The 14,510-nt window shown below is 45.8% G+C and overlaps 1 protein-coding gene across 1 annotated transcript in view; it reads right to left on the reverse strand.

Annotated features, from left to right (window-relative positions):
* Nucleotides 1–14,510, reverse strand: part of LOC124469297 (synapsin-3-like) — a 73,146-nt gene that overhangs the window by 12,335 nt on the left and 46,301 nt on the right. The window contains exon 7 of the mRNA XM_047022476.1: nucleotides 1,332–1,394. Within this exon, the coding sequence (XP_046878432.1) occupies nucleotides 1,332–1,394 (63 nt within the window). The remainder of the gene's footprint in view (nucleotides 1–1,331; nucleotides 1,395–14,510) is intronic.

Below are 14,510 nucleotides of genomic sequence, written 5' to 3' on the forward strand. Positions count from 1 at the left end.
GAATAGATCCTTTCAAGTAAGAAAGAAAACCCAGGTGAGGGTTCTAAAAGGTTCTATAACATATTCTACATACTCTAACATATTCTGTCACATATTTTGTGGGCTCTTCTTCTGGTATGACTTCAGGCAGTTACCGATGACAAAAGACCAGAGCTAATGTGGAAGTTGTCTGTATCTGAGTCTTGCCTCGCATAGCCTGCAGCTAAATCAGGATTCAAGGCTCAGCTAACATCCTGAAGGAACACGGAGAAACAATCAAAACAGGCTGAAAGACAGAGTTAGATCAAAACCAAACACATGATTCACAACAGCAACCATTTTCTTTTCCTGCCGACTGGTTCACTGTCTTAAAAAGCACGGCTGACTTAAAAGGCAAAGAGAACAGGGATGTGATTCTCTCAGCCCTGACCTGCGGTGGCCCTCTGTGCTCAGGCAGGTCAGAGGTCACACAAGGTATGTTCTGCTCCCCACCCGCCTGGGCTCAGGGCCCCAGAGGGCTGCTGGGAAATCTCTTGTGGAGGAAACACAGCTACTCAGATGGAGAGGCATGTAGGAAGTGTCTGTTTGTGTGCGTTTCTGTATGTGTTTGTGTGAATGCACAGACCTTGCCCAGAAGGTCCTGTATAATGTCCACGAGGCTCAACTCTTTCTGAGAGCTGTGAAGTCTGAATGGGTGTGTTGATGTGTGTGTTAATGTGTGAGAGTGTGTTTGTGTGTGTGTGTTTGTGTGTAAACATTCTCTTAGCTGGCTGTTGGGTTGTTGGATCCTTGTGTGACCTAGACAGAGCAGTCAGTCAGTTTGTGAGTGAAAGACAGAGTGTGTGTGGGTCTTTGAATTCTGGAAATGTATTTTATATAAATGAAGCACTCTTCCCTAACCTTCTGTGAACATGGAAACCCCCAAGAACCCCCCCCCCCCCTCCTCCTCCTCCCCCATCTACTGCTCCCGTTCCTTCCTCTCATGAGGGTGAGATCATGGGAGTGGACAGGGCTCACATCCAGCTTCCAACCTATCCCTACCTCCTTAGCTTCTAGCAAGGCAGGGGCCATCATCCTATTTGGCAGTCTTGAGATACACAGAGATAACAAAGACTCTGGTAGGACCAGATCAACTCCTGAAGACTGTACAATAGTTGACCCTCACTCACACATACACACACACACACACACACACCCTCAAAACTGTATACATGTCAGGAGGATAGACTAGGAGAGAGGCATTTAGTGTGTGTGTGTGTCTGTGTGTACAAGTGTATTTGTGCAAGTGTCTGTCTGTATGTGTGTTTGGAGGTGTCTGTGTATGAATGCGTGCATGTGTGCTGGAGGTTTACCTTTCCCATCCCAGCGTAGGCATGGCCCATCTTGACCACCACAGGAAAGGCTGGTGCAGTGGCCTGAGGACGAAGGACAAGCACGTCATTAGCAACCGGACAGCAGCACAGCATGGCGGAGCGCTGGTCTACACTGCTGCCTCACAGCAAGGTCATGGGTTTGAATTTCCCGTGAGGCTTGGCATGTTGGCAAGGTCTCCCCAAGCCTGTCAGTGTTTCAAGATATCACTGGTAACACCGTACAGTAGGAGAGATGGCAGACATTCAATTATATATTTATGACGATATAACCTCAATTCAAATGTAAACGTTTTCCACCTTGATCTCCGAATAAGACCAGACGAAAAACAGGACACAGAGATCACAGTGTATAAAGATCCATCATACATAGAACCTCCGTATTGAACTCAAACAGCCACCTTATTTTGGAAGCATGAGGTACATTGAGAAGAATGTTGGTTTGTTCCACAAAAGCAGAGTTCTGGGAAGCAGAGGGGTGGAAGACAACATGGTGCTGTGCCGGGTTTGGACCACCAGGCCAGACCACAGGCATGGCGATGTGTAATGAAAGCAGATGAAACGTCAACAGAGGACTGTAAAAGGTCTCTTTTTAAACAAATTCGGGGGGACCTGGATCAATCTGCCAGTATGATTGTAAATGGGATCTGGAATCTAAAAAGAGAGGCTTTTTTATCTGGCCTGGGAATGTCTTTACGAGTCTCTCTCTCTCTCAGCTCATTCTCTCTCTCCACTCTCTCAGTCTATATCTCTCTGTCTCTACCTCTCTCGCATCTCTGTTTTCAGATCTTTTCTTTCTCATCTCTCCTCTCTCTCCTCTCGCTTCTCTTTATATCCCTAATCTCTTCTTCCCACACAGATGAGATGAACCCACTTGAGAGTGATGTCACAGAGTTAATGCAATAGCCAGTAGACAGTAGTAGTAGTAGACAGACACATGCAAACATACACACACACACACATCACCATCCAGCTGCCAGTCGACGTGAATCAGCAGTGATGCTGTACAGGAAGAAGCTGTCAGTGTTCCATCTGCCCAACACTCCAACCTGCCAATCATACGGCTGTTTACTGAGACGTCAGCATTCATTGTTGTTGTTGAGGCATTCTGAGGTCACAAGCCCTAAGCTGTGCTGTTGAGATCCAGGGCCATCTCTGCAAACATCAGTGAACTGGAATAATAGGTTTGTAAGATGGAAGGTTAGCTATGAATTTATAATCTGTTTTCAAACACTGAAGCACGCAATGATAATTACATAATCACTTACAATGAGTCAACCGTTTGATATCACAAAGCCTAGCACAGAGCACGTCAGACTCAGATAACAGAAGCCTGCACTGGCTTAGAATGAAACAGTGACTAATGTCATTACTGTATCTATCTCGTTCTTATTTACCCTTGTTCAAAGACAAACTTTGTCTGATGTGCTACAAAAAAAGTTGACTTCAATTGAATTGTGGCAAACTTCAATAGTATCTGTGATCAGCCAGTGGAGAGCTGTAAAGACTCTAAAACACCTCTATGAAGACTGTTAAAGACAGCAGAGTCACCTATGAAGATTGTTATAGACAGCAGAGTCACCTATGAAGACTGTTATAGACAGCAGAGTCACCTATGAAGACTGTTATAGACAGCAGAGACACCTATGAAGACTGTTATAGACAGCAGAGTCACCTATGAAGACTGTTATAGACAGCAGAGTCACCTATGAAGACTGTTATAGACAGCAGAGTCACCTATGAAGACTGTTATAGACAGCAGAGTCATCTATGAAGATCGTTAAAGACAGCAGAGTCATCTATGGAGACTGTTATAGACAGCAGAGTCATCTATGAAGATCGTTATAGACGGCAGAGTCATCTATGAAGATCGTTAAAGACAGAAGAGTCATCTATGAAGACTGTTATAGACAGCAGAGTCATCTATGAAGATCGTTATAGACGGCAGAGTCACCTATGAATACTGTTATAGACAGCAGAGTCATCTATGAAGATCGTTATAGATGGCAGAGTCACCTATGAAGACTGTTATAGACAGCAAAGTCACCTGTGAAGACTGTTATAGACAGCAGAGTCACCTATGAAGACTGTTATAGACAGCAGAGTCATCTATGAAGATCGTTATAGATGGCAGAGTAAACAGGAGAGTCTGGTATGAGACTCTCAAACAGCAGTCATCTCAGATTATCTCGTTTCAAACTCTCTGCATTGAAGCTAACCAGTGAGGAGGCACCTGCTGTGGCACATAGCTGCCAACACTGGTGTGACATCATCACACCCTGGCTCAAAAGAGAGACGGAGAGACAGAGAAAGAGAGAGAGCAGGTAGAGAGAGCAGGGAGAGTAGAATATGAGAGAGGGAAAATATATTTTGTTATGGGGCGGGCACGTTTTTCGACGCCCACTCTGTCTGGGCCAGCCTCTCCCAGGCTTTCCCATCACCGTGGAGATGACGGGACCAATAGCACACACGCCGACGCTCCGCTACGGAGACCAGACCACATCCTCCGGAGCAGCTGGGACACGGCCGAACGTCAGGAGCAAACAAGGCCATCTGGGCTCCGTTTCCTGGCACCACCCACGCCCCACCCTCAGGTCGAGACACAAGGCTCTCTGGGTTTACGGTTTGATCACTTAATCGGTCATCCTGACTCAAAACAAAACTCAGACAGTGAGTTAGTGTAATACCTGCATGGACTTCCTGGAATAGGTTCTGTGCTCAAGCATGAAGAAGCCAGATCTAATGTGTGACAGAGGATCAAAACACTAGATTGTTTTGAAGATTTGTCTTTGGTTCTTTGGTTTTACATTTGAATTGTATTTGTGTTCAGATATCTTTGACCCAAAGTGCATTGAGAAAGCACGGCAAAAAGTCAATATCAAAAGTGCAACATCATGCAATAGTTTTTTCTTTGTATGACTAAATGTTTATTTCTTATTGGGCTAGTCTATGTATTACAGTGGTGATTGAAGCACTTCATCGGTTTGTAAAAAAGATTCAGCCCATTGTTTCCATCTATGAAATATCCATTGTGGTCTTTGGAGTCTAAGGGCCTTCAGAAGCGTGTTCATTGGAAACAGCTCATTTTCCAGACCAGACTGGACGTTTCATTCCCAAAAGCCTTTTAAGAATGTGTCAGCCAGTATGGTAAAGAAATTATCTGAACACACATGCACACACACAAATACTAGCTAAAGCTAATAACACGGCCTGTGATTTCACCAGTCTAGGTCTGGTTTCACGACAGGGGCTTCCTGCCACTTAACCACACCAGACGGGCATCATGGAAGTTCTTCAGGGAAGCCCTGGGTCTGGTTCTGAACACGGGGTCTACGTTTACACACACGTCAGCCAAGACAAGCAGATCATTCAAGTTGAGGTGCTTCAGTCGTTAGTGAATCAGTCTTTCATGACTTCTAAACACCTCTGTGTGAAATTCCTCCCTCCACCACCACACCACGCCCATATGAAGAGGCTTCTGGTGCCAGTCACAACCTACGCAGACACTCACCGTCACATCATCAGCAGTCACCCGAAACATTTTTTCTTCTACAAATGACCGGACTTCAGTAGTTTTCCACGGTCTAAGCAGAGTCCAATGGACCAGCACTGACCACTGAGAGTGGTGTGTGTGTGTGTGTGTCAGTGAGTCATGCCTACCAGCCTATGCAGGTGCCATCCGGACAATAGATTATATTGGGACCTACGGCTATTCTGAGTGAATCATCTGAAAACAGCAATCGTTCAAAGTTTTGGTTCCTGTAAATGTAATACCTGGGTTGAATGCAGTGAGGCCATTTGGATAAGGGTGTCTTCAACACAACGACACATCCAGTATAATCTCACACTAAACAATATGGTACAATACAACGACTAACGAGTCTTCCCCGTAGGAAGGAAGACCATAAGCCCGCCATACCTCCTCAGAATATAAACACACTCACGCAATAAGAAGTCATCGAGACCTTACAGTATCACATCGAAACCCCGTTTTCCTCAGGGTCAGCCAACCGAGAGGGAGACAGCCTGACTACAGTGACATGGCTGAATACTGAAGAGGCTCCTGGCTCTGAACAGAGGGGGGTTAAACCACTCTTTAGGGGCACATCAATTATCCATCGCAGCACATGGTGTATCCATCTAGCATTTATGATCCCTTAATTTTTATTACGGCCGTACAGAGCTGCCACATCAATGGGTGGATGAGGAGGGCAATGACTTGCCCAGATTGAGGGACCCGGGGGGGTGAGGAGTGGCGATCGGGAGGGGGGGGGGGGGTGACCCAAGCTGCTGTTCAAATGACGGCGCTGGGGAGGGAGAAGGGAAGTTCCACATCAAAACCCTGCCCAGCCATGAGGCTAGCCATGACAGATCAATGACCAGACGGCTAAGTGTGATCACACACCTGGGCTTGGGAGGCGTTATCATCCTGGGTTCTTGTTATATCATGTTAGCATTTCACGTATATATGTTTATTGTCATTACTTACAAGTAATAATGTTATTGTTCTATATATGTAAATAAGCTAAAATGAATCATTTTCCTAATTGCCAAATTACTTGACCAGTGGATTTTTTTTCTCACAGTAACTTATAAACACATTTCAAAGGTCGAGAACCGTCCTTGTTCTGCTCTATCCTCGAACAACAGTAGCTCAAGGTTGTTGCCAAGGCAGCCGTGCCAACACAAGGAACTCATGTTAAACGACTTCCACAGAAGACCCCAATTAAGCTTTACAGACATAGCAAAACACGTCTCTCAACGCGATGGCAGCAGGACACACTGTTCCCAGAAGGTATCAAGACTCAAACACGCTGTTTAATTGGTCTGTACTGTTGCCGTTGTTACGCTACCAGCCGCCCCAAACCACATGACGGACTGTGGACTGCATCGCCACGATGTTACTGTTTACAACCTTCTACCAGCGCACGCTAATTATTGCCATGGAAACAGGGGTCTTATTTGGACCCATGCCAGCGAGTTTCCATGACTGTAACATGCGTGTGGAAAACAGGTCTCCAGATTTTTGGAGAAGGAGAGACGTTTGATGGAGACGGCTGACACGCCTAGCCACCTGAAGATTACTCACTGGGTGCAGTCAGTCCGACACCCTGTTCCTCATTGAGGCATAAGCCTCATCTGATAGCCAAGGTTTATTCCAGAACACAATTATTACACCTGTTACAGAACCGTAGCTATGTTGGTCTCCTGTACTTCAAACAGCATAAAACAACAAAACACCTTGATTGTGCGATGAATAGGGTTGCTTGTCATTTGAATGGCTTTTATTTTGTGGCTTTTCCAAAACCATCACTTACCTAAATCCCATATTGGACCTCCCCGAAATGGAAACAAAACCGAAATGGAAGATAACCAAATTTTCATCAATCACCATTTACCACATATTTACAACGCACCATCAGTCAGACATAACACGGGGGTTATTTTCTGGGTCAGTGACAGGAAGCAGAATTAGACAGAAGAGAGCTGCAGGGACAGCTAATGAGAGGGCCCCCCCCTGCAGCACAGCCTCTCTAAACAGACAGACCAGCTGCAGGTGGGCAACATTACAGCTGGTTAACCCATATGATCTAATAACAGAACTCAGATCCTACTTCCATCCCAGTCTATTCATTTTAGGTAAACACATAGATGCCTCCACCCCCCCCCCACCTCCTCCTCACCATGCTTAAGTGGAGGGCCAGATTCCTCCACCACCAGTGGAGCCCTATTTCAGTTCAGCTTTGCTGTGGTCAAGCTTGCTGTGGTCAATGGGTAGACCTATTAGTGCTGATCAATTCACTAACCTACATTTCATCTGCCATTCAGGGTTCAGTAAAAAAAAAAGGGGGGGGGGGGGAAAGAAAAAGAGAATAACATCAACGGGACAGACAGGCCTCCGGCGAGGCCAGACCTGGGTAAACGATCACCGCTGCCACACATTCCTCTCTGTCTAAGAGCAAACGAGATGTGGGATTCCCATTTTCCAGGTTTTTTGTTTTTGACGCAGAGCTGGTGTGTGACGTGGGACAGGGTCTGGGCCATGATGGCGGGAGGATGTCTGTAGTCGCACCCAGCAAAGTCACAGGGCTCATAAATACAGGCGACACGTTGGAAGCCTGCATGATGGAAGCTCATATGAACAGCATAGTAAAGGGGGAACATGCTCAGGGAGAAAACAGGGAGAGAGATAAAGAGGAAGAGAGGGAAAGAGAGACAGAGAGAAAGAGAGGTAGAAAGAGAGAGGGAAAGAGAGAGTTGGACAGAGGGAGAGAGAAAGAGAGAGAAAGGGCAGGCATACAGGCAGTGTAATAAGTTACATATTAAAATGAGGACCACATTTGAAATCAATCAGTCATTATCTCACATGTGTATCACCCTTTAAATATGTTGACTTTTCGGTCCGTATCGCAGTTTCACTCAAACATCAAACTTGAAAAATTGATAACCGTCAGGTTTACAGACACAACTTCTCCATTTGGAAATTGGGCTGTAATCATAAATAAGCCCCATGTCAGATTGAGGAACGTTTGTCTTTGCCCCGCTCTGATGAGTTTCCCATTTTAACAATATGCTAATGAGAAGGGGAACAAATACAACTCAAAAGTACATGTGTCTGTCAGACTAGAGAGCAGATGGTCTGGCAACAGATTTGTGTCGACATCATTTCTACTGGGATCAGTAGACACTACAACACAGACAGAGATTGTCGGGTATTAGAAAGGTTTCTCAGAGAAAGTAAAAAAAACAAGAGGCCAGGGGAGGGGGAGGGGCAAGGGTGGGGGGGGAGAGTAAGAGGCAGTAAGAGGACTGGTGACAGTTATTACAATCATCTCCCACGCCACCTGTGCACACACAAACACACACACACACAAACACCTTAGCAAGTGTTACAGTAATCTGATAAGTAGGTGTCAATTGTACAGTTAAGTATTTCTCCAGTCTAAACTGCCGCTGCACTACGACCAGTGAGGGCCCATTAGAGGCACAGACCATACATTAAAAATAAAACACATACAGTAAAGAAAACACAATAAGTGTCAAATAAGGGCACATTCAGAAAACGTTTTATGGCACTGGTCTACGGAGGGACCAGAGGAAATGGATTTGATCCCGTCCACACCCAGACCATTAAAGCCCGCCGTTCCCGCCCGAGCGAACACACTGGGAAAGCCTGATCCAGGGCCAAAGTCTAACACGGCCCCACGGATTTACAAGTTCAGAGTCAAGGAGAACCGGGGCGAGGCGCACGGAGCAGGTGCTGGCGCTGCCTGACGGAAGCGAAAACCGTTTGGGATCCGTTTGAGACCTCTGTGTAACCCAGGTAACGCCTGAAGAAGAAAGCCTTTGATACTTTCGAATGTGGACTGTGGAATGTCGCATGTACAATGTGCCATTGTTACAGGACGTAGAAGCGCAGTGGAATCCTGGACCTGGTTTTGATCGCCAGTGGTTCCAGGTGGAACGCCTTATTATGACACGTCTGGCACCTCCTGTTCTTATAATACGGTCTGTGCCTTTCAACAGGAAGTAGGGCAGGGAGCGCCAACGCTGAAGGGATTTCCACTCGAATAAGGAAAGTTGGAGCCTAAAGACAGAAATCTTTGTGGAATTGACGCAATCTGTGAGACACACCTTCAAAGTTTCAGACGCACGCAGGTTTGGACCAGAGGAAGGAAGGGGACGTTGTCTGAAAACTCTGTGCCGCTGCAGAGCCCAAATGCCAGCAGCACTAAGTGTTTTCAATTTTATACCAGGCACCAGGGGGACGAGAGGGAGAGTAAGAGACGAGAGAGAGAGAGAGATATGAAAAATGGGGGGGGGGGCAGCTGGATGGGTCTCTATTCATACTGTTGGAGGGCGGGTTCTGGGATGGAGAACCGGGCAGCTGGCCTCAGGGCTTCTGATGCCTCCCTCCCTCCCCTGCCCTGGCTGCTCCTCCTGGGCTCCAGGCTCCAGGCCATCCCTCACCTGGACAAGCAGTGTGCTCAGCAACAAGGAGGACCAGATTATCTAGACTGTGGAGAGGGGTCGAGGGGGAGGGACGAGGGGTTCTGTCGGGAATTGGCTGGGGCAGGTGGGTGGGTGGGGTATGACCTTTCATAAACAACTTTGTTTAATGTGTGGCTTTTACACTTACTCCATATTAAACAATGTCTATACAATGCCTGCGCAACGCTCGGACACTTTATGACTAGTTTACAGAGCGAGACCAATCCAATATTCCGCCAAGGCCGTGAGACTAAACACTCTGGAAAACATCCAAACACTGTAATAAGATGCATACAACAAAGTTGGAAACGAAATGGGAGACGACACATTCGTGAATCCGTGACCTAGCTGACTATTTTCCCTCAGTTATCAAAACACCATCTTGGATTTATAGACAACTAGGAAAATAAAGGGGTTCCCATGCTGTGGATAAATGTTTGTGTAAAATCTAATGTCTGGCCGCAGGGAGATTCCAGGAGTGAAAAGGAAAATAGGTTGGAGTACCTCCCACTGAGGTTAGTACGGTTTATCGCGGTTAACAGTGGTCAATGATTGTCAACCAGACTTACACCCATTAAGCCTGTCAGTACAGAGCTGAAAATATGATACATCATTTCAGAATGTAAGGAGAAGCATATGAACTTAAGTTTTTTTATTTCATTTTTTATTTAATCATCTGTATTTTTAGGGGAATGAAAGAATCAAAAAATGATTAATGATCACTGTGGCACAGCCAAGGCGCCGCATATCAGTATTGCAGTGAACTTCAATCTCACAAGATTTGCCCCAGCAAAATGTGACCCATGATGTCTGTACCACAGAACGTTCTGAAGATGGGCCAAGCCAAATGACAGCTTTCTGAAGGAAAAAGAGCTGTATCCTTGGTCATAGATTTACAGTAACTATAACAGTCCACATTCACTGTAATCATAAAGTACATTTACAAAAACACAATTACGTCACTTAGATTTTTGTCTTTGACAGTTTGAAGAAACACAACACAACCCACAGACCACAATCCACCAACCCCAGAACAAGTTGTTTCCTGAGAGCCTCATAACATCACAGTCACTTAGTTACCACTTAGTGAGTAAGAAATGGAGATCTGGGGTACTCCTATGAAACCAAGTCTATTTTTAACCCTGAACTCTCCCTAAACTGTGACGTCCACATCCGGCAAACCCACAATCCTCCACCTTCCTGACCCGTGAATCACGGGTCTCCCTAGCCTCCCTCATGGATTAGCTAACCTTGACAACCCTCCTCCCATCACCCAGCCCTTCACCCCATACAATCCTCCCACATATCTTCTCTTCCTGGCTCCAGTTTCTGGGAAATGCTGCTGGTTTAAGAGCAGAGGAAACCCTCTGATGAGCCTTGTATTGTTGTACATTTACATTATATCCATTTAGCAGATGATTTCATGCAAAGCGACGGACAATTAAGGCATATAGCGAGTACTGCATAAAATTAAGGATCAGTAATGCATTGTTCTAACTTTATTTAGCTGTTCAGAGTCACAAAATCTGAACATACACTATTTGTATGTCACTTTGAATCAAAGCATCTGCCGAATGATTCAAATGTGAAATGTAAAAAATGACATACAGTTACAGTTTATGCTGCACCATTCTCAAGCAGAGCTTTGCTATTAGGGCCAGTCCTTCACAGTGTCTTTTGGATCAACAGATCCTTACATCATGCAAACTGAGAGGTCATCTTGTTTCTCAGCATGCAGTTGGACCACAAGTATTCAGTGTTCCCTCACCGTCATGGCGTTGTACACCAGCTATTTCCATACAGTCATGTGCCCCCCCACTCCCCCCTTCCACCCCACTCATTCATGGCTGGTGTGGTAGCTGCTGCGGTGGCTATCTCACGGCAAACATAGTCATTTTGTGTGTGTGTGTGTGTGTGGGGGGGGTTCGGACCGCATACCAAATATGTCCAGCACGGCCTCCCTCTCCGAGCGGGGCAGAGGTGCAGTGCATCATGGTCCCACTGCTGTCACAGAGGTCCCCGGCTATCCGTCACTGTTTATTGCCTGGAGGACGCAGCCCCCCATAGTGAGTGGGAACCCATGGGGGGGGAGGGGGGGGGTGTCAGGGTCGTGCTTGTGTTTCCGGACCAGAAGCCTCCTCCGCTGGACGGGGCTGGAAGCAGATAGTCATGCTCCTACCTCCCTGAGAGGAGCAGGGGGGGCGGGCCGTGGCCACGCCTTGAGAAGAGTCACTGACATCCACGGCCGCTTTGATGGTGAAATGTTGAAAGGAGATGGGGAATAGTCGGGACTAACGATAAACACTGGGAGGGGATGAGCACTTCCAGGGTGATGATTACACTTCCTGGTTAACTGATCTGTAGGGCAAGCGGGGGAGGAGGTCTCGAAACTATCGTTCTGTGCTGACAGGTCTCAGATAACAGTGTTATCCGCGTGTCCTTTTCTGATAAGCTATTTGATAAAGTCAGATCAAGCCTAAGCACATTTCTATAGCACATTTAAAATATTACGTAGGAATAGTGCATCATAATCGGATCAGAAGTGCATAGAACCAATCAATGTTGACTAAGCATACCACAATATGATAAATCAAAACAAAGCAGTAAACAATTTCACATTAAACACAAGGACAAGGGATCACTGAATCTGATGTTTGAGATTTGATTTGTTGAGGGAAAAACCTTCCAACTCCCCTGCTAATGAAGTCTGAAACTGTCTCTGGTCAGGACTGTCCCAGTCCAGGCCATCTAAAGGGAGGTTTGTTTGGTCTATTTTCCCAAGCAGAAAGAGTATACTTAAAACAAATTAAAATGTGTTACATAAGAGCGTTTGTCTACACAATTGGAGTGTGCTTAAAATGTACCCATTTTGTATATTCACATACTTATTGCCAGCTTTAATATATGTAAGTATAACGTTCATTTTTCTCACATGGGTGGCCAGAAGTTCAGGAAAGACGAGTCCTAATTGAATAGTCTGTCACTTACACTCTATGCCTCTTACAGTCCAGTGTGGGTACACAAGGTCTGAGGACAGCATATGTGTGAACAAGCTCACATGACTGCGTTTCATTAGGAGGCCGGCATGTTGTGCAAAGTTGAACTTAGTCAACAAGGAATGGTTTAGGTGGTCAACATTTCAAAGGACTCACGGCCAACGTCCAACACTGGCGTTCGTCTCCTTTCCTGAAAGCCACTCTTTTGACTGACCTGTCAAACATGAGCATTTACTGTGGACTACAGAGCAGCTGCTCATACTGTAAGTGTGTTTTACGTTTCATTTTGTTTCTTTTTAAATCACGGTGTCCTACTTAAGCACAATGGCATGTGTTCTGGGGGTGGGGGGACATGACCAGTGAGTCATGTTTGGTTGTATTCCCTCAGAGAGCCTTTTGGCATTCACAATCTTTTTTAGCTCGCGCCTCTTCCTGTGTCTATTTAGCGGGTTGTCAGGCAGATGAAAGGTATTTCCTCTGAGTCACCGCCCCGCTCCCTTTTGTCATTACAGAGAAGATCAGGCTCCAGACACCTCCAGTACACTGTCTTCCCATGATCCCCGGCGGTGGGCCAACCACATAACGGGTCTTGGCTATACTTAGACTTTTGGAGATGAAAATGCACTTTACTCCGCATTATTATGCTTAGTACGCTGGCCTACTTAGACAACATAGTTTCCGGGGGGTTCTGTTTTGTAGATATTCTTCCTTTGTGGAAGAGATCAGGAAGGACATGTGGTGAGATGTGACAGAGTGCATATCTAGGATGTTCAGGCACCCACACAATCTCTCATCTCTGATTGTAACAATGACGCAGCAATACTGAACATACTGTACGAAAGTGATTATTCAACACTTAAAATACACTTAAGACAGACAAGAGGTATTGTAATATTTGCTATTACATATTTCACTTATGTAATCAACAACTTAATTCTGATAATATTAACCTTTTGTTTGTGGAATATCAGATGTTGGCTTTGGGTGATGTCACAGGGAGTCAATGCAACGAAAGTGCTGGAAATCGGTCCTGGGAGGTTTCATTTTGAGAAATGATAACACAGAAGGAGAACCCTCATTCCTCTAACCCCCAGACACTGACTCAGAGAAGAATGCCGCATATACGATGACTCACAACTGGTAACAATGCCTGATTGATGGTTAATGATGGCGGCCATGTTTTCTGGTTCGGTTTCTCCGGAAGCCCCATGGAAGCTGCTGCAATAATGCAACACCTATGTGGGGTGAGGTATGTCGTTTGACTGTTCTGAGAAGCCACAGTGTGATCCCATTCCATGCCAGTAACTCATAAACAACATGTTAGTTATTACTGCTTATTTGACGTCCACCAGACATTCCAGAATGTGGCGAATGTTCCAGAATGTGCTGACACGCACCACTGAACAAACAATGGATCATTTTATAGGTAAGTGCATTGTGAAAAATAATATTATGTTCCATAGAAGAGGATGAGGGTAATGCTAAAATCAACAGGCTCCCCTACAGTTAATCCCAACATAGTAGATGACCTAGCGTACTGGTAGATGACCTGAAGTCTGACGTGTAACATCCTTCTTTCAACAATATGACATGAGAACACAGGGTTGTCCTTGACTCACACTGAATACATATTTGAATGCCTTAAAAATATGCACTGTCGGTCATGCAAAACCCAATTTGCACAGTGTATATACAGTACCAGTCAAAGGTTTGGACACATGGAATGGGAAAATGTGTCCAAACTTTTGACTGGTATTGTACGTGATGTGAACAATGTGATACTTTGCTAACCTGTGTTTTGCTTGTGTGTGCGTGCATGTGTATCTGTATGTGTGTGTGTATCTGTGTGTGTGTGTGTATCTGTATATGTGTGTATGTGTGTGTGTGTGTGTGCAGGGCCGGCGCAAGCACCTTTGCCGACCTAGGCAAGATGTTTCAACAGCACCCCCCCCGAGCGCAAATCGGAGAGACGCCCCCCCACCCCGCCTCGGCGCCCTCTGCTGGTGGTGCAGGACGGTTAATTAATGGACGCACTTCAGTATTTGGCGCCCCCCTCTTCATGGCGCCCTAGGCGGCTGCCTAGTTCGCCTCTAGCAAACGCCGGCCCTGTGTATGTGTGTATGTGTGTATCTGAGTGTGTATCTGTATGTGTATCTGTGTGTATGTGTATCTG

Source organism: Hypomesus transpacificus, chromosome 7 (assembly GCF_021917145.1).
Source record: "Hypomesus transpacificus isolate Combined female chromosome 7, fHypTra1, whole genome shotgun sequence".
NCBI lineage: Eukaryota > Metazoa > Chordata > Actinopteri > Osmeriformes > Osmeridae > Hypomesus > Hypomesus transpacificus.